General features: G+C 44.2%; 2 protein-coding genes across 8 annotated transcripts in view; both read right to left on the bottom strand.

The window, feature by feature from the left end:
* Positions 1–4,743: 4,743 nt before the first annotated feature.
* DYNLRB1 (dynein light chain roadblock-type 1) lies at positions 4,744–10,487 on the bottom strand. 3 transcript variants are annotated; one of them, XM_027693926.1, is made up of 4 exons: positions 10,325–10,487; positions 7,786–7,861; positions 6,262–6,429; positions 4,744–5,247 (listed from the first exon to the last, which is right to left on the bottom strand). In XM_027693926.1, exons 1-4 carry the CDS (start codon positions 10,325–10,327, stop codon positions 5,204–5,206), a joined length of 291 nt encoding a protein of 96 aa, XP_027549727.1. In that variant the 5' UTR covers positions 10,328–10,487; the 3' UTR covers positions 4,744–5,203. The 3 variants fall into 3 exon arrangements, with proteins under 3 accessions (XP_027549727.1, XP_027549728.1, XP_027549729.1); XM_027693927.1 differs by lacking the exon at positions 10,325–10,487 and adding an exon at positions 9,756–9,950; XM_027693928.1 differs by lacking the exon at positions 10,325–10,487 and adding an exon at positions 9,325–9,345.
* A 1,636-nt stretch (positions 10,488–12,123) lies between these two features.
* The window catches only part of ITCH (itchy E3 ubiquitin protein ligase), a 55,862-nt gene continuing 43,836 nt past the window's right edge, over positions 12,124–24,149 (bottom strand). For 3 of the 5 annotated variants that reach the window (XM_027693846.1, XM_027693847.1, XM_027693843.1), the window contains 9 exons: positions 23,605–23,693; positions 22,809–22,968; positions 22,400–22,533; positions 19,778–19,918; positions 17,938–18,058; positions 16,895–16,999; positions 16,586–16,682; positions 16,161–16,233; positions 12,124–15,529 (listed from right to left, as the gene is read on the bottom strand). In XM_027693846.1, coding sequence (XP_027549647.1) covers positions 15,430–15,529; positions 16,161–16,233; positions 16,586–16,682; positions 16,895–16,999; positions 17,938–18,058; positions 19,778–19,918; positions 22,400–22,533; positions 22,809–22,968; positions 23,605–23,693 — 1,020 coding nt within the window. In that variant the 3' untranslated portion in view covers positions 12,124–15,429. The remainder of the gene's footprint in view (positions 15,530–16,160; positions 16,234–16,585; positions 16,683–16,894; positions 17,000–17,937; positions 18,059–19,777; positions 19,919–22,399; positions 22,534–22,808; positions 22,969–23,604; positions 23,694–24,149) is intronic. The other 2 variants (XM_027693844.1, XM_027693845.1) reach the window with 2 other exon arrangements.

The following is a 24,149-nucleotide window of genomic DNA, read 5'->3' as shown; positions in this document are numbered from 1 at the left end:
CGCGGGCCCGCCCACTGCCCGCGGCCCCGCCCACCGCCCGCGGGGCTGCCCCTGCAGGGAGCCGGGGGGCTGGGAATGCCCTGGGAATGCCCTGGGAATCGTGGGATCGCGGGTTGGGTTGGGTTGGAAGCGGTGACAGTGACCTGGGAATGCTGTGAAAATCATGGAATTGCAGGTTGGTTTGGGTTGAAAGGGGCCTTAAAGCTCATCCCTGGAACGTCTTCAACTGGACCAGGTTGCTCCAAGCCCCCTCCATCCTGGCCTTGGACACTCCCAGGGATGGGGCAGCCACGGCTTCTCTGGGCAACCTGTGCCAGGGCCTCCCCACCCTCACGGGGAAGGATTTATTCCCAATATCTAATCTGAAACTCTCCTCTTTTAGTCCAAATCGGTCCCCCCTTGTCCTGTCATCCCTCTTTACCCGTGTAATAAGTCACTCTCCCTCTTTTTTATGAGCCCCCAACACGAGACAGGGCTGCTGGTGACACCGAGCCAGCTCTGCCCAGTCAGCAGGAACCCCATGGCAGAGCATCACCATCCCCTGAGGGGACACAACGGTCCATCCAGAGGTGACCCCAAACACCAGCTCTGTTCCCGGTCCCACCAGAGAAGGCAGCAGGAGGACTCCTGGGCTGGGATTTCCAGAGGTGCTCACAGGACACAGGTGTCCATGACTCTGGCCTGCAGTGGCTTCTTCTGGACATCTTGGATCAAACACCTTCCAGGTGTCACTGCTGGCTCCGGGAGGAAATGCTGCTGGAGTGGGGTGGGTGGAGGGGAAGGACTGTGCAGGGATACAGCTGAGACAGCTCCGACCAGGGCTGTGCCTGGGAGATTCCAGGCAGCAAATCTCCACACGAACCGCCCTCACACAGACTCTCAGACATTTGCAATTCCCACTTCTCCCCCGATCATCTGCCAGCTAACGAGCCCCTTGTTTTCCCTGCTGCATCCAGAGCCACGGCTGTGCTGAATATTTCAAAGCCCGCAGCACAACTACAAATAGGGCAGCTATTTCTGGAGCTGGTAAATGAATCAAAAACAACTGCAAACACAGCGTCAGTGCTTCACCAAGAACCAGGTTTAACATCCCTCCTCGCTCTACACTGCAACAGGAGCTGTATCGTGTTGGAGCAAGGTCTCATTGCTACAGTGAATTGGCACCAAACACGAGTGAATGCAAAATGTTAAAGGATTAAGTACAGCCTTGGTAAAAAAAGGACATGAAAGATGCAGCTGGTAAAGAACTGCTCTGATTCTTGTGTCACCAATTAAAAGAAAAATATGTTTAATGAGAATTGAACAAATTCTTTTCTCCTTGTCAAGTTTACCCAAGAAAGGAAACACTTTCATGGCCAATGCCATGGATTTTCCTTGACCAAGCAGTAGTTAAATAAGCCCATACTGGTAAGGAAGTGTAATCTCTTCAGACTCATTTTCATAATTAAGATACAGGGAGAGACATTAATCTCTGATATAGGTCCTGTTAATCAGAGAATACCTAAGGGAAAGCAGAAATGATGAATCAGACATGGAGAGGTGAACCTTACACACTGTGTCCTCAGGCAAAGGGGTTTACTATTTATTGCTATAAAGTGTGAACCCCTTTTCCATGAGAGGAATGTGGAACTCTTTCCAATGTAGTGATGTCATCCCTGGTTTTATCCATGCAGACCTTGTTGCAGCACTGGGGCCTAATTCCACAGGACATTGTTCATACACTTGGAGAAGGAGAAAAGACCCCATTTCATTGAAGCTTTGGAGCTTCTTAGCATGTTAAGGCACTTACAGAAATGGGACATTGATCAAGGAAGTTTTACTTCTAATACAGCACAACATGATTTATACACCCCTTTCTTCAGCCCTCAGCTTCCTGATCAACCCTGCACACATTAGTGCCCCTCCTGCCTGGTCTTACTGATGCCACTGGCAAAACTCCTTACTTAAGGAGGTGCATTTCAGATCCCAACCCCTCTGGAGCACTCAAAGGTAAAGGCACCAGTGAGCTCTTGACACGATCTGGAACCAGCAAGGAGCTTCCCACCTGCCAGTGTTCCAACAGGGTAACCTGTGCTGACCACGAGCACTCCTGGGTGCTTGTGGAGCCACACCAGCGAGGGAAATGTCCCCAGAGAAATCCTGTAATGCTGGTAGTGCGTGTTTTCTTCAACAGAATTGTGCTGATGCTCAGGCCTGAGCTCTGGCCCCTGCACAGCCCTGGCTGCCTCTGCTTCTCCTGCAGCTGCCACGGCTCTGAGGAGCTGCTGCAGCTCTGCCCACACGAGCACAGCCCATGGGTGAGAGGAGCTCTGCCTTCATCCCCTAGAGATGTAATTACATGTAAGTGTTAAGGTCAAACAAAAACCACAGAATGGTTTGGGTTGGGAGGGACCTTAAAGCTCATCTCACTGCACCCCCTGCCATGGGCAGGGACACCTTCCACTGTCCCAGGTTGCTCCAAGCCCCGTCCAACCCGGCCTTGGACACTTCCAGGGATGGGGCAGCTGCAGCTCCTGCATGAAGAGGAGCACTGTCACCAGCCACCTTGGGCAGATGAAGAGTTGCTTGGGAGGGCACTGGAGCCAACACAAGCTCCTCAGAAGATGAGTGTGTACAAGCCAAGCTTTTGCAGGTCACCTCCATTCCTCCCTGCTCCACCCCTGAGCAGGGTCAGCACAGGAGAGCACATCCTTGGGCCTCAAGGGCTGCTGTTCACAGCCCAGAGCCATTCCCCAAACTCCCTTTCATTACCTTGGTGATGCATCAGGGTTTGTTTTCCACATCCCAGCAGCAGATGCTTCCTCTGCCTTCAGTGAGGGATGCAACAAAACTGACCCCTCCAAGAGAGCAAACCAGGTCAGTCTCCAGCCCCTCCACAGAGCAGCTCCCGGGCACAGGGGCACAGGCTGTTCAGGCCCTCCTGTGATCCATGTGCTTTCTGCCCAGGAAAGAGGACTGGAATCATCATGCTCATTTTTCTGCTCTTCCTCAATTTGACAATGATTTTACCATACCAGTGACCAGGCCCAGACTCAGCAAGCACAGGACAAGAAGCTCAACTCCATCCATCTCTTTTTTGGTCCTATTTAAGGTAACTTAAAGAAAGTGAAACCCTCCCCTAAACTTACATACAGGAAAATTGCTGCAGGTCGGAGCTCTGTGACCCTCTGATACTCCTGATCCAAGACACTTTTTCTCCACAGCAAGTAACTAAATAGAAGTTCTTGTTCTTCAGCTTCCTCCACCCCTTCTCCTTTTTTAGAAATAAATCAGAATTAATTTGGATGCAAAGTGTAAAGGTGGCACTAGCAAGGCCTTGCCCAGATGGATTTGACAAGCTCCTTCAGACTCCAAACCCAGCCTCTTAAGACCCTTTTATTCAAATTCCTGAGTATATTTCACACCAGCCCTTGGGAAAAAAACCCCAACAACCCAAACCAACCAGCACACAGCAGGAGCTCAGTCATTTCACTATAAGTTTATGACTTCAAACACAACGCAGAAAAAGGCTGTGGTCTTTGTTTTGCAATAGGTTATTTGTTACAGCTTGTTTTAAACAAAACCCACCTCAACACACTCTCTCCCAAGCTCCTATGACACAAAGGCACTGGTAGGACAGTTATTCTTAAGGAAGTGTCCAAAAGAATGCAGGGCACTACAGATCATTCACTGTTCAGGGCAGTAACACCACCACCCACTCAGGAAAGCCAAAATCCATAAGCAGGTCACCACCTCCAGGGAAACATTTCTCTGGACTATGAACAACAACAGAGAGAGATCACTAAAGTCACATTTTTCTCCTGCCTTGCCTCACTACTCTGTTATTATCCAGACTTCAGCTTGCTGGAGGTCATTTCTTGGGAGACAGCATTCAACTATGGCAGATCACAGGCACTGTACAACCTGCTGTGCACCAGGAGCTGCTCCAAAGGCCAAACAGGATTCCAGACCCTCTTCCCTGCTTTGGTGGAATGGCTTAAACCAGACTCAAGGACGTGGGAGAAACAGTTCATGAACAGCAACAGCCAACACTGAGTCATTTTGGCAGCTGAGACACCCCAAATGCTGTAAATCACCCTGACCCAGATGCTGCAGGGCTGACTACAAATCTCAAAAAGCACTTCTGGCCTTCAGGGTCGTGAACACCACCTAAAAACAGAGACAGTCTGTAAATTAATGTCCAGGTGTTAAAATGCACAGAAGAAAGGCTGAACACGGAGGTTACCTGGGCTGTTTGAGTCCCCTCACACCCACCCACCACTGAGCTCCGAGAGCCACAGGTGCCCAAGTCAACACCAACATTTTTACTGAACTCTCCAAAGCTGCACTGCCAGCAGCACCCCGAACCCTGCTTCTTTTTTGTTTTTTGAAGAAAAACTCAATCAAAACAACCCCTTTAGTAACTTGGAGGGACCACATGACTTTTTTTTTTGTCCTTAATGGTCATCAAACAAAAAATACTAAAGGAAGATACGGGGTCAAACTGGCTACTGAAGTGGCATTCTGGGAGCTCCATGGGCAGCCTCGATGAAAATTCCATCTGGAACTGAAAGAGGTGGGAAAATGCTCCAACATGAGGCAACTGTGAGTGCACTGCATGTGCCCTTAGACCAAATCCTTGTTTAGAGAGAGCAACAGACGGGTATAAACAGTCCTAAGAAGGTTCTACTTTTTGAATAAAAACTCAGTCAATCATCGGAATACTTAAAATCTCCAGAAGAAAAACACATAAGACAAAACCAGTCACTGGTGACATATTTTAATATGATATGGTCAGACCTTTTGGAAGTAAAACCAACAGAGTAAGACAGAACTAGAGGACAGGCAGAGTCATATTTACAGCCACTCAAAACTAGTAGTGTCAAAGCAGAGCTCAGTGGTGACAGAGGCATGGAGGCATACAAAGAATAGCCTTTTTTAGGTTATTATTAGAATTTTATTATATTATCTTCTTAGCTATTAAAAGAATCTGTTGCATTTTTTACTGCCCAATTCTAACTCACCAGCTCTCCCTCGAAACGACTTGTGATACAAAAAAAAAGTGCCATTTTTGCTGTTTGTAGACAGCAAACCACCTGCTTTTGTTTTTCCAAACCTTACTGGAGTGGCACAGCACAGTTAACACTACTGCTCTATTCTTTACCATTAAATAAAAAAAAAAAGTTGGGAAAAGTGGAAAAAAAAAAAGACCAAGTCAGTGCAATCATTCAGTTGGATTCTGGATGACAATCAGGAAATAGTCTTTATCTGGAGAGAAAAAAAAAAAGAAAATTATTCTTTCATTGCTGATATTTGTTCACAGAAACAGTAAATTTCAACATTTTTCACATCTCACATACACTCTGAGAACTCCAGAGCCCTGATATTGATTCTCAACAAGCAAAACAGCCTCTGTGTGTCAGATCACTTATTTTATGGGTTTTACTGATAAAAAGTCTCAGTTTTAGAAACTTCATGTTCCCAAGGCAGCTGAAGTTAACCCTGTTTGTGCCAGGAAACAACAGTAACTGGCACATGCAACGATGGAATCAAAGCCAGCAGTGCAGGGCAGTGGTTTCCCTTCTCTTACTGGGGGCTGCAGTCGTGTTTTTCCTGGAGAAATCTTTCCATCCTTCCTGTGGAAATCAGAGGCTGCCCCAGCATAAACCAGAGCCTGCGTTAAGATGTGCCCTGACCTGTGCCCAGGACAACTGCCACCCCCTCCTTGGCCTCTCCATCAGCACCACCCACATGGAGAACACAGGGAGAAGCTGAATTCCTGCCACACCAGGGAACTGCACTCACTGAATTTGAAGGAATACTGAGAATGCTTCCTGAAAAGCAGGCTGCTGTTGCTGTATTCCAGGACTCATCATTACAGCTACAATGTAGTTCTAATACTTTCCTCAGAACTGGAAAATCAGGACTGTTTCGTTTTTTCACTCAGTCCACAGTTCTGAATGGAAGCTGCTCTCAAAACATATTCCTTTCCAAAACCTGGGTTTTTATACTAAAAAACACAAAGCATGAGAGGCTGCAACGTGCTCTCAAACACTGTTTCATGCTTTCTCCTTTGATCAATGTGAAATGAGAGAAGTGATTTCCCACACTCAAACACAACAAAGCAAACTTTGGTCCGTGACAAAAGCTTGCAGCTCTGCAGAGAGCAGAACAGCTCCCTGGGATTATCCAATGTGAGCACAGCAGCAGGCAAAACGCTTCTCCCAGGCTGGCAGTGAGAAAACAATCCTGCTGGATGCCCTGATTCCCACTCCCTTTTACCTGGAGCAACCATGATTTCGTTTTTCTTGGAGCGGATGCGCAGGAAGGTGAGGTCGTTCTGGGGGTCGATGTCCCGCACGGTGCTCCGCGCCTTCATGATGAAGCTGTGCATGAGCCCGGCATACTGGATGGTTGTGGAGTTGTCCATGGTGCTTTTGATGGGAATACCTGCAGGAAAGGCACAGCAGGGCTCAGGGACAACACTCCAGAACCTCGGGCATCACCAGGTCCAGCTGGGGTGGCTGTTCCACCTCAGGAGACGCTGCTGTGCACCAGGGGTCAGGAGTGTTCTTTTTAAAGGCAAAAGGAGAACATGAACAGCAATAAGATGTGGAAAACCTGAGATCTGGGACCATGAGTGTAGCTGAGAACTGTTTACCTCCAGTAGCATCACTGCTCTACTTTTGCATTTTCATTTATTTATTTATGAGTTAGAAATAAGTAACAACAAGAATAAACACCTGCAGAGGAGAGAGGAAATACCAATGTTTCAGTTTGGTTCTCCTGACTGGGGACACCTTTTTCTTTCATAAAGGCTCCTGACCACCACAGTTAAATGAGACTCACACAGGCCACACTGGGCCTGGGATTATACAGGACATCAGCTGCTGCATCACACAGTTCCAAGGCTGAGGCTCCAGCATTCAGCCACAGCAGGTGATGCAGTCCTGTGAGGTCCCTGCCTCAGTGGTCACCAGCCAGGAGGGCACACACACTGTTGGGCCAGAATTTTCCCTCCCCTACACTTCAGCCACCCATTAGCTGTGTTTTCCCACAAAAAGCCAGTCAAACCCAGCTCAGGTGTCAGAACAATGCAGCAGCCAAGGGCTAAATCCTGGCAGAGCAGAACCACTGCTGCAGGTTCCAACAGCTGCAGCTTCAGCCTGGAGAGCACAACCCATTACCCACCACCAGGGAAAAGCAGAGAGCAGGAACACAAGCTACTTACATGTACCCAGTGATCTGATCCTCAGTACATTCATATACAGCCACTTTTCTAAGGATCATTTCTAGGACATATTCAATTTTAATTGATAATCACACAATTTTAAGGGCTGCTCACAGTGTATTCAGACTGCTCTGAAGCAGCTGCTCTGTTGGACCCTTCAATGACTCCAAAAAGAGACAATTTCCTGATGAGTCCTGCAAGGCCATGAGCACCAAACAGTGCTGAGGAACTTGAGTCTGCCAGGCCAGCAGCACTTTGGACATGCACGGCAGCAAGATTCCACATCTCATGAGAGCCTCAGTGCTACTGACAGAGGTTTTGATAGACACAGGCTCAAACACTGGCATAACTCAAGTATTTCAAAGGTTTTGCAAATTATCTTAATTTATTTCCTAAAATGATAGAGTGAGCTTGCAGAAATGGGAACCCAATTTTCCCTTGTAGCCTGACAATTGTCTCTCTGCTTTGGCTCCAGAGAAACCTCTGCTAAAGCCAGACTCTAAGCTAAATGAGCAGCCCCCAAAGCACAGGGTTAGAATAAGTTAGAGCTCAGAGAAGCGAGGCTGACACAGCACCTTCTGAATTAACCACGATGATTCCCTGCACTCCTTTTTGGCTCTGGATTCGCTTCAGTGTTTCCTCCACCTCAGCCTGCAAACAGAGAAAGCACAGGTCAACAGGGGGTTCCAGCTGCTGTCTGCCTCCCAGCAGAGCTCTGTCTGAAAACAAAGCTGCACAGGGATGACTCAAACACACACAGTACAGCAAAGTGGCTGTGCTTTGGTACCACCTTTTCTGCAGGACCTTTGCTGTTGTTTTCCATCTGTCTTTGCTCATCGCTCATTTGTGATTATCACCTTGTGGAAACGTGGAACTCCCCTCTCATCTTTCCCTCCCTCCTCCTTCCCAGCCCTCCCAGTGAATTCTTGCAGCTGGAAGTTGCAGTCAGGCCACTACAATTTGGGTGTGAGACAAAAGTAATATTTGAAAATAGACATGGAATTTATGAAAAAAGTAGGAAAAAGACACATTCTGGGTGCAAGATCACCTTCCCTTTTATCAAATGACTGTTAAGAGCAATTACTCATAAGAGAAGTGAGGGGAAAGCAATTAATAAACACTATTTGCTTATAATTCTGATTCGTGCTGGGATGGCTGCAAGACTGTAACACTACCAATACTTTACAGCTTAAAAAGGGGAAAATGCAAACAAGGCCAAGGCAACAGGCCCTTGTAGTCTCTTTGCCTTCTCTGTAAAAACCACCAAAGTCAGAGGAGGTTTCAGTACCTTCTGCACAACTTCCACTGCTTTAAGACACAGATCAAAATGTAACTCTGGGTTCTATAACAGGGTGGGAAACCCTCAGCACCACAGCTGGGGAAATACTTGGCATTTTTTATTCCAATACTCCAAGAGACAGGCAGCATCTTTCAGATCCTGCAAGGCAGAGTCCCACAGAAATGGTCAAGGAGGGGAGACAGGAATCCCCTGAACCAGCACAGGTGAGACCTACCTGGGGCATTTGGCCAAGGCTGCGTTCCCTGGGCACTGGGAACAACCCTCTGCACTTCCTCCCTCAGCAGACAAGCCCAGCCATGTTCTCCAAGCCCTGTTCCCTGGGAAGAGCCCTTGTCCTCACAATACAACACAACACGAGCTCAGCCCCAGCACTGTTAACCCACTTTCCTTGGGAGGCTGTTGGGAACACGACCTGTGCCTGATCAGGGATGGGACCCCCTGGGCTGCTCTTTGTGGAGCAGAGGTTCTTCTGCCTGATACAGCACAGAAAGATACAGTCTTTTCAACAGAACTCTTGATTGTTTCTGAATGCTGAATTATTTTCAAATGGAAGGCAAGGGGAGTGAAATGAAGAACAAGCTATGGGGGTGCACAAATGCTGAGAGAAAGATGGTGGCAAATCTCTTAAGAAATTAAGAAGTAATCTCTTGACTTCTTACTATCAGTATTTAAGTCCTGATTCACAAAATACTTTCCTTCACAGGGCCTTTAAAAACATTTGGATGCAAAGCAGCAGCCATACAGAAGGATACCAGCTTTTAATTTCCTCTACCAGCAAGAGCTGATCTAACTCCCAGGTGAGTGATGGGCTTACAGTTCACTGCTGCTGACATGGGAAGGTCCTGCTTCTCCTATTCCCACCCTGGGGCTTGTCCAACACCTTCACCAGCCAGTATAGCTCAACAGAGCAGCAAAATTATTACTGAGAGCAAATAAAAACCATCTTAACAAAGTGCTGGATAACTACAAGAGACCTGGGGAAGGAGAGATACACTCTGGAAAAGGAGGATAAACACTCCCCTATGGCCAAATTGCTGTCAAATACCCTTTGCTACACGGACAAACAGCCTTTATCTTCCTGTTCTCATCTGGAAAGCCTGAACTCCTGGATTCACCTAAAAACACATCTCATCAGAGAATTTCAATTTTCTACCTACAGCTCAGGTCACCACTTATTTCTTTAGAAATTTTTGACACGTATTTTGGTCCTCGAATTTCATGAATACGCCCTGAACAACAGCACACCTGGGGCAGGAAGAAACCTCCGATGCAATCACAGTAGGAGGAATATATCCCGGGTTTCACAGAAAATTCCAATACAATCACAACAGAATCAATTCATCCCGGGTTTCTTGGAATATTCCAATAAAATCACAATACATCCCGGGTCTCACGGAACATTAAACGGCCCAAAACAGTCCCTTTTTCCCGACTGCTCCCAGCCTCAGGGTTGTGCCCCGGCAGCCGCAGGACAGGCAGGATTTGCTGTGTGGTCCCCCCGCCTGCCCACAGCGGGACCAGCCCCAGGTTCGGGGGAAGGATCCGCCTTTCCCGCAGTGACTCGGGGACAGGGAGGGCAGGGGCACCCCCCGAGCTCCCGGAACGGGACAGACCCCGGGCTGGGGCACCCCCCGCACAAACGCGGCCCCGAACCGGGCCGGGGGCTCGGAGCCCCCTCAGAGCTCCCGCCGCCCGTGCCCGGACCCGCCCGTGCTGAGGGGGCACCGGCACCGCCCGCGGGACCCCCGAGGGTGCTCAGGGACCCCCGAGGGCGGCTCTGGGGCCCCGCACGGCCCCGGCCCGGCCTCACCCACCATTGTCGAGCCGCCGCCGCCCCGTCTCGGCCCCGCCGCTGCCCCGGAAGCGCTTCGAGCGCGGGGCGGGACCGCGCCGGGGAAACATCCTCCGACATCCCGCAAAACACCACAAACATCCGCAAATACACCCAAATCCCCCCACAAAACACCACAGACATCCGCAAATGCACCCAAATCCCCTGGGGCTGCCGCTCCCGGCGGCTCAGCGGGTCCTCGATCCCGCGCTGGGGTCGACAGTGATCCCGCAAATAACCTCCAGCCTTCCAGTACGTGAAGGGAACAAGGATGGGGAGAGACTGTTCACAAGCTTTACACTGACAGAGAGTAGGGTTACATCAGATGTTAGGAAAAAATCCTTCCCTGTGAGGGTGGGGAGGCCCTGGCACAGGTTGCCCAGAGAAGCTGTGGCTGCCCCATCCCTGGAAGTGTCCAAGGCCAGGTTGGACGGGGCTTGGAGCAACCTGGGCTGGTGGAAGGTGTCCCTGCCCATGGCAGGGGGTGGAACGAGATGATCTTTAAGGTCCCTTCCAACCCAAACCCTTCAAGCAGAGCCCGGGGAAAAGTGCCCAGTGCTGCTGCTGTGTGTGTAGAGCACAGCTGGGGTTACGGGGGATGCAGTTCTTCAGGGCATTATTTTGTTTTGCCACCAGACTGTGGCCCATCCCCGATCCTTCCCCCGAGGGGAGCAGAGCACTCATCCTTTCTCCCTGGCAGGGGCAGGAGGTGCAGTTACCCTCAGATCCCCAGGGCCGTGGCAGGGACATCCCAGGGTTCTGGGGTGCAGATCCCAGAGATTTGGGGTGTACCATACCTTGGACTGGCCTTCCCCACCGTGCCCCTGTCCCAGGGGGCTCCGGCAGCAGCTGAGGGGATGCAGCCAGGGAAGGGGGGAGGAACTCCCCATGTCCCTTATCATAGAATCCCAGAATGGCTTGGATGGAAGGGGACCCTGATGATCATCCAGTTTCCACAACTTACTATAGGATGCTGTTAAGTGGTTCCCATCCAAGGCTTGGAGGAAGCAACTCCAACATCCCTGCTGCAGAAAAAGGCAATTGCTGCTGTATTTACCTGGCACAGAAAGTCATCCTTGGGATTTGCTGCCACTACCAAAACTGTGTTAACCCAGCCTGTGGGAACACCTGGGAAAGTCAGCCAAGGGAGAACCCTGTGGGAAGGCCTGCAGCAAGGAATATCAGGCAGGATGACCTGTTTAGGGACCATTTGACCAAACTGGACATAACCAGGTTCCTGAGACCTGACGGGATGTCCCTGTGAGCACAGAGAAGCTGGAATGTGACTGCAAATCCCATTTCAGTTATCTGGGAAAGGTCAAGGCCAGCAGGAGAGGCTCCTGATGACAGGGAGAACGTGAAGGCCACTTCTCCTTTTAAGGAGGATCAGGGACACACAAACCTGGTTGGGCTCACTGGAGCTTTTCCCCCCTCCTTTGTGGCACGCTGTCAATCCTAACCACTTGCAGTGTCATTCCTCATTTTTGTTATCCCTACAAGAGTGCCACAAGGAAATGTTACAACTGTGGCTCGTGCAGAACATTCCTCCAGCCCACGTCCCTCACTGGCTCCGCAGGGCAGCATCCACAAGCACTACAAATCCAGGAATTGTGTCCAAAAGCTCCTAATAAATTTCCAGTGCAATTAACAACAGTGGAAGAGGTCTCAGGAAAGAAACATTCCCAAAGAACTCTGCTAGAAGGACAACCCCAGGCAGCCCAACCCCAGACAATTCATCTGCACACAGATGTTCCATCACACACCAGGAAGAATGACCAGAACTACCAGTTCTTTAAGTAGTTTTATAAAAGTATTTGACTTATGGAGATACTGTTACAGTTACCTGAGTATTTGAAATTACAATGCAAGGAAATATCGACAATGAATTTCAGTACAGTATTTTACAATCCAGTGCTGCTGATCCCAGTTTCTTCACGAGTTCACTAGAGCACATATACACAAACAGTGAATCTTGGAGAAAATTAAAAGACACCACAAAAAGGGGGCTGGAGATACCAATATAACAGAGTTGAAAATACAGATCCAGTGCAGCATGTAATAAAATGCAAAACCAAAAAAAAAATAATTAAACAAGCATTTTTTGTTTTACTTTTCTCAGAATAATTAAAAAAAGCTTTTTATTTTTAAACACACGCAACTGGATTAAAAAATCCTCAAACTTCCATACTAGGTCAGATGAAGACATGATGTATTTACTGTGCATGTCATTAGTATATGAACAGTTCCTGAGCTACCCAAAACAATAAGGCTTTGTTAATTCTCAGCATTTCATTTTCTCACATCACTCTCATGAGGGAAAATTCTAAATAAAAGTTCTTTTAGTACTTGATAATTACGATCAGTTGACAATTGCATATAAACATACGTTTGTAACATACTATGACTTTATGCAGCTCAGGTTGCTAAATCAGTTGAAGTAGTGGGAGACAAATTCATTAATCTCTGCTGAAAATCTCACTTGTAAATCCAATCCACACTAACCTGTTATCTGGGACACTGGCTGCTCTGGGCTCATCCCTGTATTGCTTCACCAGATCCCCAGAAAGAACTGAAAAGTGCACCACTGGCTCATATTAATTCCTTTTTTTTCAACACAACATGCTGTAAGAATTTACAGATTTGTTAGCATTCACAAGTCAAATGCCTGAGGAATCTGAACTTGTGCCTTCAGAAATATTGCCAATTTAACACTGTGAAGTTGCTTTAAGCTTTCTATATTTTGGCCAAATCTAATGTTTTATTCATGTTTTATTTCTTCCCCTCAATGAATTCTTTATTTGCAATATTTTAAAATCACATCTGGTGCTTGGGATATCCAGCCCCCTTCCTCCCATCCTGGTACAGCAGAAAAGACATATAAACATGCCATTTAAATTAAAAGAAACAATGGAATAAGTGGAATCCTGGACATCAAAAATATATACAAGCAGGTATGTTTTTCCTGAACTAAACATTTCAACCATAAAAATATTCAACAGCCAAACCCTATAGAACTAGGGCTAAGGCTATTTCAATTATAACTATTCTTTATTTTAAAAATATAGGGCTGACAGCCTTTTGGGTGATATTTATACATGAACAATAGTTCTAGGTTCCCTACATGAATCGTAAAGCAGTATGCAGAACATAGACTATTTTTCATAGCTTAATCTTGCATTATCTTGCTTAGTTTACTCTCTCTTGTAAATATGTTAGATAACTACATTTCATCGTAAGAATTAATATAAACAGAAAATATATATAAGGCTTTTTTTCTCCTCATGAGCTGTATAATGTAATACACCCAAATGTTGAAGTTGGCAATTTTCCTCCCAGTCAGACCATGAAGGTGAGTTGTCACCATCATGAAACTTTATATGAGGGGCATTTCTGTATCACCAGCAACCCTCCCTGGGGCTTTCTTTGAATATGCCCGACAAGAGCTATTCACTCCAGCCCCACCCTCCTGCCTTCCCATTTATCACTCAGCCCTGACACGCTCCTGAAGTCAGTTAAAACCTGTAGTGCCTTGGTTCTTCTCAGACCCCAAGCAGTTTTTCCCTCTTGCAGTTTAGACAGATGGGACAGCAGGAAAGAAATATTCTTTTCCAGACTGGAAGTTCAGTTTTACACTTTCCCACTGTCCTGTTTCAGCTCTGTTACCTAGAACAGTCTTCAAAGCAGCTCCTGCCACACTGCTCTGAACTGCAGGCGTGCTTTCATATGTGCTACATGTTATTTCAAGTGTCACATCTCACTGTGGCTACAGCTCATCTCACTGGCATCTGCCTTTGGGCAGGGAAAGGGCTGACCAGACCCAAAAAGTGCATTCAGTCTAAAGGAGCAGTAAAATGCAACATGTTCTTTAAACCAGAAAAGAATTGAATATTAAGAGATTCTAAAAGGATGCTGTTATCCAACAGGAACTCACTACAAAAGTTATTAGCTGTAAGAAGCTGAGGGTGAATTAGCTTAGACACCTTCCCAAAAACTTTAGTTTCAAACTTTATCAAGCTATTTACTGATGCTCCAGCGTTTCAGAAACCTGCAATACATGTCTGAACTTCCTAATCCTCTTGGCCTCAGCCAGTCTCACACATCAGTTCATCCGCAGAGATGATGAGTGGGATCCTTTTCTGAATCCAGTTGTTTTGTACCTCTTCCTGAGAACCCAACGAACTCTTCGGAGCAAACTGACTGCAACATGTAGGAAAAACACCGAGGACAATGTCCATTAACACTGCTGACAAACATCAGCCTGCAAACAGGGACCTCAAGGGAATCAGTGCAATCCCAGGTGGGCTTGTCTTTTGCAAAACAAGTGAAGTACCACAGTGTTAATATTGATTTCAGAGTTAAAATGTGTTACACAGCAAGAGATCGGAATCCTTCGGAGGCCACAGAGCAGTTCCAGCAACTTTGGGCAGGTGTCTGTCTGTTTTGCTGACAGGAGCAGGGTTGGGATAAACCAAAGCCAAGCTATGCCCTGGATTTGTGCCACAGTTTGACATCCCCTTAAACAGCAGCTTGAGTCCAGCTGGCACGTGAGCAGACTCCAGGTGGGGAAAAACAGTCTGGCCACACTTGAGTTAGAAAAAGGAGCTTAAGGGACGGGAGCTGCTCACAGCACAGAGGTGGATCCAGGCTGGCTGGCTCTGACACTGCTGTGGAGAGGGCTCAGGATGCTGCTGCAGCATTGCAGCTACCAATGAACTTCCCAGTGCACCAGTAGCAAAAAATGCTACTAAAAAGGAAAGACAAAACTATTGTTAAAAATCTGTCAGTCATTAAGGACACATTCTAATTAATGAATGGTAAAACAAAGCAGAGCCCAAAGCTGTATTAAACCTCTACTTCGGTCATTAGTCACTTGTAGCCATTATCTGATTGCTCATTTGATTTCTGAAGGTGCTCAGTAGAAATCCAGAGTTAATGTGGATAACCTCAGGATAACATCCATTTATTTACACATTAGTATTGTTAAATAAATCCAAGTCAAGTCTACTTTACAATGAAGTGTGCAACAAGCAGAAGAAGTGAAGAACATACATCGTGTGGAGTTCTCATTCTTCAAGGTGCAAATTTTTGCTACTCTTGCCCAAATCCTTCTGTTTCTTCAATTGCAAACAACAGCTTTTCCTTCAGCTGCTCATAATTCTTATATGGTGGAAGGTCTAAGCGATTGAAACTGAAAATAAAGAAAAAACTTATGTACTGACAAAGAATTCAACAGTCACAAAAAATCCGTTACGAAAACAGGTTAATTTTTGCTGTGCAGACGGATACTGGCATTTATACCCTGTGAAAAGCTGACTATTGACATAAATTTAGGTATTTCTGAGAGCAGAGTGTTTGAACAGTGATAGTTTTCACTAACCTTTCCTACCTGGTTAACTAGAGTCACCATTCAGATTTGAAATTTTAAATTTGTGGGGTTTTACTAACTAGTAAAACCTGAGGAAATGAGCAGAAGTGACCTTTTCCCTAGGGAAAACTGTGTGAATGTGGCTCCTTCACTAAGATGTGGAGTGCAGTAATAACAAAGAATAATCCCAACCTCTTTAGACAGTACTGTTAATTACTCTAAGTGTTCAGTAACACACAAATCCATGGAATTTACAATGGAATCTACTCCATGCTATAAGAGTTTTCCAGAAGATCAGCTATTATTCAACAACACAGTTTATTGGTGTAAGTTGTGTTTGCTTTTACAGAGTCCCAGCCATTTCAGTATATTACCCATTTACTAAAATCTCCAAGTAGGTTGTGGTCAGTAAAAACCAGAGCAATAGTGATATTCTGGGTTTTTATGTACTCACCAGGTATGACTTCTAGGTAACCAGTTTTCCTTTCCAACTTTTTCAATACAAAATTTTTGGGGTCCGTTGCTCCCTGTAACAAATTCCAATAGACAAGGCATAGGTCTGGCTACCTTTGTATTACTGTATGATACTATATAATACACCTGGAATAGGCAAGGCTTAAATAAAGAAAAGATCACCTTTACTTGCACAGAAAAATGTCTCATTATACAGCTCTGCCTGGATCAAAATTATGCATGTGGTAAAATGCATCCATTTAAGTGATTTTAAAGCTTAATACGTCTCTTTTGCCACTATAGTTCGAGTATGTGCAGAGCTTACAAAACAGCATTCATTATAAAATTCACTTAAAATGTCCATAAATATATAATTTGGTTCTTTTTAAAAGTATCTGCTGCATTAGAGGGGTTATTAATACATACCCATGAGGTCAGCAAATCCTCCCACTGGCAATCTGCATGTTCCAGTCACAAACTGCAAGAGTCTCATTCTTTTCTCATTATCTATTTCTTTCACAAACTGAAAAACAGTAATTGAAACAAACAGTTAGGGATAGATTTGATTCTCAGATATTCACATCACAATCACCCACAGAGGAACAAGTGCCATGGCTGGATCAGCAGTAACAGTTTATATTTGCACTCTTTAGATGTGTTCAGGGTTCTGTGCCCTGAGCTGTAGCTGTGCTCTGCAACTTCTGCTGCTCTGACAAGACACCAAAGTCTGCAAACCTGCCAGAACCACACGATCTGCCTGCTGGTCCTGGTGTAGTGCCTGTAGATGGTGTGTCTCTGCCAGTCATTCAGATCTATTTCTTGCATTCCACAGAGAAGCACCTTCGGGGGGAAAAAAAGGAAATAAATGCATGAGTACAAGTTATCACTTTCCTTTTGTGACCTCCCACATAGCAAAGCAGCACACGAGCTGCACCCACCCTGAGCAGCACCTGCAATAACACTACACTTGTCTTTAATTTTAAACTTTATCTGAAACTTCTACACAAAAAATTGACTGTTCATGAAGTTTATTTGGAGAGGCTACAAAATAAAAAGCATCTCTGTCGTAAGTAACTGATTCCAGTTTCAGGAAGGAATCCTTCCCTGTGAGGGCTGTGAGGCCCTGGCACAGGTTGCCCAGAGAAGCTGTGGCTGCCCCTGGATCCCTGGAAGTGTCCAAGGCCAGGTTGGACAGGGCTTGGAGCAACCTGGGCTGGTGGAAGGTGTCCCTGCCCATGGCAGGGGTGGAACTGGATGAGCTTTAAGGTCCCTCCAACCCAAACCCCTCTGTGATTCTACACAGACTTTCAAGCCAGAACAGTTTATCTTTGCCCAGCCATAAAATTCTCCACTAGGGACAGGATGTTTTGTTTTGATGTTTTTGTCTTTTAAATGCTTCAGAAATTGTGATTTTGAGAGATCAAACCCATCTAGAGCCAGATCAATCTATATGGAAGTGTTTATTGCATATCTGGCTTTATCTCCCCTTCTGTCAGGTTACTCATTCTTTGAACACAGTCAAATCAAATGGCTCAGGATTACAAAAGCAACTCAGTCAGAAATTTCTACTGACAGAAACTTGGCCTTTGGAAACATCTAAGTGGGTTGCTAAGAGGCAAGGTCAGGAAAACACACCAATCTAGTACTACTCCATAAAGTTTCCTCCATAAAACAGAGGTGTCAGCTTTAGTGAGCTCTGCTCTTCCCATGTACTGACTGCAGTTTAAGCATTTCATGTGTAATGAGCTGGATCCAGCAATAGCCAAACAATCCTTTACCTCCAGTTCCTTTGCATCAAAATACTGCAAATACTGTTGTGGCAGAATTTCATTGAAGCCTTCAAAGAAAGCCTGTGTCTGCTCCTCAACACCTCGGGAAAGTCTCCACTCTGCTACTAGCCTGGAAAAGAAGACACAGAAGGGTAATTTAAATGGCCAGTGCTAACCCAAGTCCTCATCTTTGCCTGTTTTGAGATGAAATGTAAGCTAAGTTAAAAAAATACGGAAAGTCTGGAAAGTTCTGGGGATAGAGCATTGTATAATTTCATTAGTAACCTTTACTCTGTGCAAAGGATTTCATTTGCTCTTTCAGTTAAACCTGAAGTGTCCAACTATTCTGCTGCAGAAGTATTTTACACTCAAAGAGGAGGCAGCATCTCTTCACTGATTACACCCATGAGAGCACAGCAGTCCTGAGGTATTTGAAGACAGTTCAAAATGCAGAGCTGATTTTGTCTGATATTCTCCCCAGAAATCTCAGTCATGATCCATGACAAGGTAAAAACCAAGTCAGGCTGTACTGGGGAGAGCAAGCAGGACTGCTGCCTTACCAGAATGACTATGTCCATTTGGAAGTTCCATATTTGTTTCTGTTAAGGATAAAACTTTGCTCTGTGGCAGAAACTCCACTCTCCATTAATAAAAGGGTGAAAAGCAGACAGGAGACTCAAAGAACCTGAACCCAAGGAGAAGCAGATATTATACTAAATCCAAGCCTAACCTGTCAGGAGCACTGGAGCCTAAAGGAGAGGTGGCTATTTCTTATTTCAATCCTAGAAACTTGGGGGATTTAAAGCAGATAAAGAGCAAGACAAAAGAAAGTGAGTGAAACTGGAATCTGAGCTCTCCCTGGGTTCCTGCAAACTAGAAGGGAATGGTTTTCTGCAGATCCTCCCTCCTGCCAAATGCCAGTGTGTTTCCTCTGCAAACACCACCTTTCCTGTGAATCCCTGAAGTGACACAGATTCCTCATGGGATAAAAACAGAATTCACTCCCCTCTCCCTCTCCTGCCCATGGAAAAAGCCTTCACAGAACACATCGTAACAAACAGGAAAACTCTCCTGTGACTCAGTTTAGTTTGTGCCTGCAATGTGTGATTTTTTTTGCAAGCACATCCTCCAAGCCTGTGTGTTGCAGTTCACACCTTAAATCAGAGCTTCTGTACTGCTGCACACTGAGGAAGGAGGGGATGTCTGGGGACAGAGCAGGTCACTGTTCACAATTGTATTACTTAATCGCTCTTAGGTTCCTTCTCTCCTAATCTATTGCTTTAAAACATTCTGGTAGTGCAAATATAATCCTTCATTTATGAGAATGCAATTTATGAGATCATTCATAACACTGTCCTGTTACAATTAGACTGTAAGATCAGTTCAGGTAAAACTAGATGGAATTGCAACTATTTTTTAAAAATATGAATCATCACAAAAGCATCCAGAAATGTTCTTAAAAAAACCCCAAACCAAACCACTGGCTGGGTAGACTATCAGCAGGCTGTGAAGCAATATAATTACAGTAATTAACACGTGCAGAACTTTCATGAAATACCTGACATTCATATTTGTTGTGATGGTGTTCTGCTAAACTTAAATATCTCTAGAAAAAGTGGACTTTCTTCTAACCACAATCTTAGGGAAAAGATGATTTTAGAAACTTATTTCTGTCAATATTCCTCTTTCAAACATGAGATCCAAACAAATGTCACTTTTTGCCAACATCAGCAATTACTCAGAGACAAAATTTCAGCAATGCTTCAAATGACACAGATGGTCTTTTGCTGCCAGAACTTAAGAAAGAAAATGACAGAAAGAGTATTTTAAAGTCTTCACTCATTCTTACCTGATGTAGTCTTCTTTGTTTTCTTCTGTGACAAGAATGTTGCTACCATTTGGCTTCAAATCATGGCTTTTGATTTCACCTAATATTTCTTTATCAACAGAGAAAAACATTTCCAAGCCACACTCTTCAATATCATTCTCTCTGTAAGGAAAAAAGTATAATTTTAAATAACTGTGTTGAGACCTTGTATGCAATAAAGGAGATGAGCATGAAGAACCTAAAGATAAAAGGTTTGGAGCACATGATAATTATGGCTTTGCAAGAAGTCCTGACTCATTTTACCAATGTGCACACATGAATTGTACTCCTGATTGGAGACTTCTGATCAGCAAAACCCTCAAATTTAGCAACCACAAGGCTGACAAACTACCTCCTGATCTGAGGAATGTCTATGGAATAGAAGCTTTTCAAGCATTGCCATTTTTGCAGATTCCATGGCATGACTGCCCCTTCTCTCAGCTGATGCAAGGACTGTGTTCAAAGGCAGCTCTCACTGACAGGTAACAGCAGGTAAGAAGCCACTTTTCATGGTCAGTGAATAATCTCTTAACTCCAGCCTTTTTATGGCACTGTTTTGTAAGCATATACTACAATGTCCCAAACTCTTACGTTAATTAAGTACAAATAGTGTTAAAGAGGAATTCTCTAAGAAATTTCAACACAGGAACAATCTGAAGCCAAAACTAACTCTCTTCTCTCTATAGGCATTAATAGCCAGAAGGGTAACAGGTACAACACTAATTTATATGTTGATATGTGTTTCTGTGAAGAACTGCCTGCACATGCAGAGGTTTTGATGACCATTTTTCTATGAAATAAAGTGCAAATTCAAAATATTTGTCCTGAACTGTAACACAGAAATGTCAGTCTTGAAAACATGGCTGTGGTTTATTGAGCCCTGTGGTGCAACTGAGTGTGTGAACTTCATCTTTCCAAAATACTGCAGGAAACTTGGGATGAGGAGGGAAGGCTTCAGATGGATGGATGATGACAAAATCACCCCTTTCTTTGAAAAGAAGAGAAACTTGCTGTAGCTCACTTTGTGCACAGAGGTTTGACAGGTAACTTCTAAAGGTCCCCTACCAAACTCAGTGATTCTGTGAGCCTTCCAAACTGTGTCAAGGAATTCAAAGCTACTGAAAGCTTCCTGCAGAGTTATAAAATTTGCTTTTCTGGTGAGGAAAAAAATGATGTCTGCCCTGACAGACGTGATTCTTCTCCCCTGTAAATGTGCAGTCCCTTCCTCAGAGCAGCAGGGTCAGCTGCACTGAGGGCTCAGTGTGTCCCCTCTCAGAGCTCTGAAGGCTTTCCTCCAATTTTCACATCCTCAAGTGTTTTTTTGAAAGGGTAAAGCCCTTCCTGGACTCCAGTCTAGAAGATTTTTATCACTACAGAAATTGCTGTCTCAATTCTTAAAGAGATCATACAGCTGCTTTCTCCCCTCCTCATTATTCAAGGTAATGCTTCCAAGATTCAGTACTACAGGAGATGAAAATCCTGGGGTTTATATTTAGTTTTGCATTTCAAAAACCAATCTATCCTCACCTTTTATGAATTTCTCAAAGCATGTTTAACACTACTCTGGCTTTGTATGATTCTTAAGTAAAACGTTTTATGTCTCTAGTCACAAGAAATACTAATTTTTCTGCTAAATTGCTTTTACTGGATCAGAAGCAAAAAAAGAAAAATTAACTGAATTTGTCTTTTTCCCTTCTAATTTATTTTTTAACTGCTGGTAAAGGAAAATCACTTCTGTTACAGAAACAAATGGTGGACATCAGCCATGGACTATCATCCTGGCATCCTCCTATTACAAAATCAGTATAGAATTACAATGCTTTGGGTCTAAGGGGTTTTAAAAATTATTTCTTAAAATATTTATAATACATAATTCCAAAATAATAATGGCTGAGAAATTCCACATCCTTTTTACTTGCTGCTCTCTGGAGAGGAATCTGCAAAGGAGTGGAGCAGGAGGACTCCAAAAGAGTATGGACAGACAGGTGGCTGACCATGCAGACATGAAAGGCTGCATGTAGGAATGCTCTGGAATCATTAAGCTTGGAGCAAAAAACCCAGGACAGCTAGAAAAATACACGAGCATTAACTTCCTTAAAGCATTAAATCTTCAGTACTAACCTTAAAGTCAAAAGAATTACATGGTAGTAAATAATAAACTACATTTGTTAACTTCATGTTACTGTAGCACTAAACTTTTTGTTTTCTAACTAAATCAGGTACTAGAGAAACATTAAATGGATTTTTGCTGATTTCTTTTAATCAGTTATCTGAAAAGTCTCACAGAAATTTACTGAAGCCACTTTATTTGTAACAATAAAGTTCAAGGCTCCACATCTCTATGTCCAACTAGAATTACTAAAAACCAGCAAAAATGGACCCCAAGATGCTGCACAGAATAGTCAATGAACCAGAAAGGCTTTTGCATTAACAAATTACTCTTTGTGTATCTAAAGTTCCAGTAGAAATTCCATTCTGCTCTACAATGAGAGATTATACTTCTCAGTGGGGTTTTTAGTAATAAATTTACACCTACTTCTTGATATAAGTGAAAATCAAAAGCATTGTATTGCTATTTCAAGAACAAAATCAAGTCAAACTCACTTTACCCAGATGAGAGAGTTGTAAAACTCTGGGTCAACAGATTCTAAATCCTTGAGTCCTACTGCCTTGTTTAGGATCCGTTTATAGAATGGCAGAGAGAAACCAGTGTCAATGAACTTCCCGTGGAACAAAGCCTGCAAAACACAAACCCAGACAAAATAATGCAAAGGATGACTGAATACCCAATATGACAACATTCTGTACTCTGTACCCATGAAATCTGACAGCCAAAGAATTAAACCCACATGGATATCATGAGTGCTGATATGCTGAATTAGCTTAGTTACATACAAGCACCTGATAATAATTTCAGCTCAAAAATGAACTGTTTAATTGTCCATTTATAATGGCACAATATTTGTTTATAGGAATATTACAGGAGAGAGTCCCTTTCTGCTTCAGAACTCACCATGGCAATGAACCTGCCGATGAATCGGAAGTACTTGAGGTGGTCTGGGTTGATGTAGGAGGCTGGGTTTATCTGTAAGCAGTAATTATCCTTCCCTGCATATTCAAACAGGCAATACATGGGGTTCAAAACCTCGTGTGACAATAGAAAGAACCATTCCCTGAAATCACACAAACAATAAAAACACATTTCAACATAATGATACAGCAGAAATTCCTGTAGGTAACTTGTGTTGACTCAGGACCCGTTGGCACAGTCCTTCCCCAGAGAGCAGCCAGCCCACACTGACACCCAGGGAAACTACACCAAACTACAAATTAAAATGGAAAGCTACAATGATACACAACTGGCAGTGGTTTGGATAAAACACATCCTTGTCTAAATGAGCACATTACTGATCTAAACATTCAGGCTTTGGGAAATGCTCAGTAACACATGAACTTCTCGGTTCCATTCCACTGAAGACTTTGGACTTAAACGTAGATTTCTGTTCACTTTTTCAATCAACTCTACTTTGAGATTAACAGTTATGCCAAAGGCTCATTGTTAGTTCAGTGAACTGCATCTCTTTAATCACTGAGATGATTAAAGTCATTCCTAATGCAAACTGAAAATCATTTAATACAGACATGCAAACACATCTTCCAGAACTGCCTTCCTCAGATGTTCCGAGGAAAGATAAGGAATAAACTTCAGTACTGTTGTGAAAGCACTGCAGTTTGAAGTATCTACTTTGGGGATGCCTTCACACCACCACTTGCAGAACAAGCTTTATTTGCCATTTCAGTGTAGTTACCTTGCAACACCTCCATAATCTAAACCTTCTTCACCAGGGAAAATAACCCACAAACGTCTCCGGAGATCCTGAGGGCTGAAGCTCATTATCTTAGTAAAAGAAAAACAATCAGTTCTTTTTAAGAAAACAACTACAGAATTGGCTAGAATTATTACTATTGGCTAACAATTTAATAATTTGGAAAAATTTTAACTGGGTCTTAGGTCTAGAGACATTAACAAGAATTTTGCTACTAATAATCTAAATAGAATTAACAATTTTTGCTTTAACTATTTCATTATTCACTTCAAGACCCATAACACCCAGACTAAGATCCACTTAATGTACTTTGGCACATTGCCCATGCTAATGTAACATATTGTGAGGAAAAGTGTGCCAAACATAAGCACAACATGAAACCTTCCTGAGAATGGGGAGCTGCTCTGCCCCCAGTGCTTCCCTCAAAATTAACTCTGAAAGCATTCTGAAGAAAAACTTAAAAAAAACAAAACACCTTCTCTGTTAGATGAACCAGTCTAGTGCCAGAACCTCATGATTTAGCATGA

This window comes from Neopelma chrysocephalum, unplaced genomic scaffold, assembly GCF_003984885.1.
Source record: "Neopelma chrysocephalum unplaced genomic scaffold, ASM398488v2 Primary Assembly neopelma1_94, whole genome shotgun sequence".
NCBI lineage: Eukaryota > Metazoa > Chordata > Aves > Passeriformes > Pipridae > Neopelma > Neopelma chrysocephalum.
The sequence above is the reverse complement of the archived record's forward strand: the minus strand, read 5'-3'. Positions and strand labels throughout refer to the sequence as shown.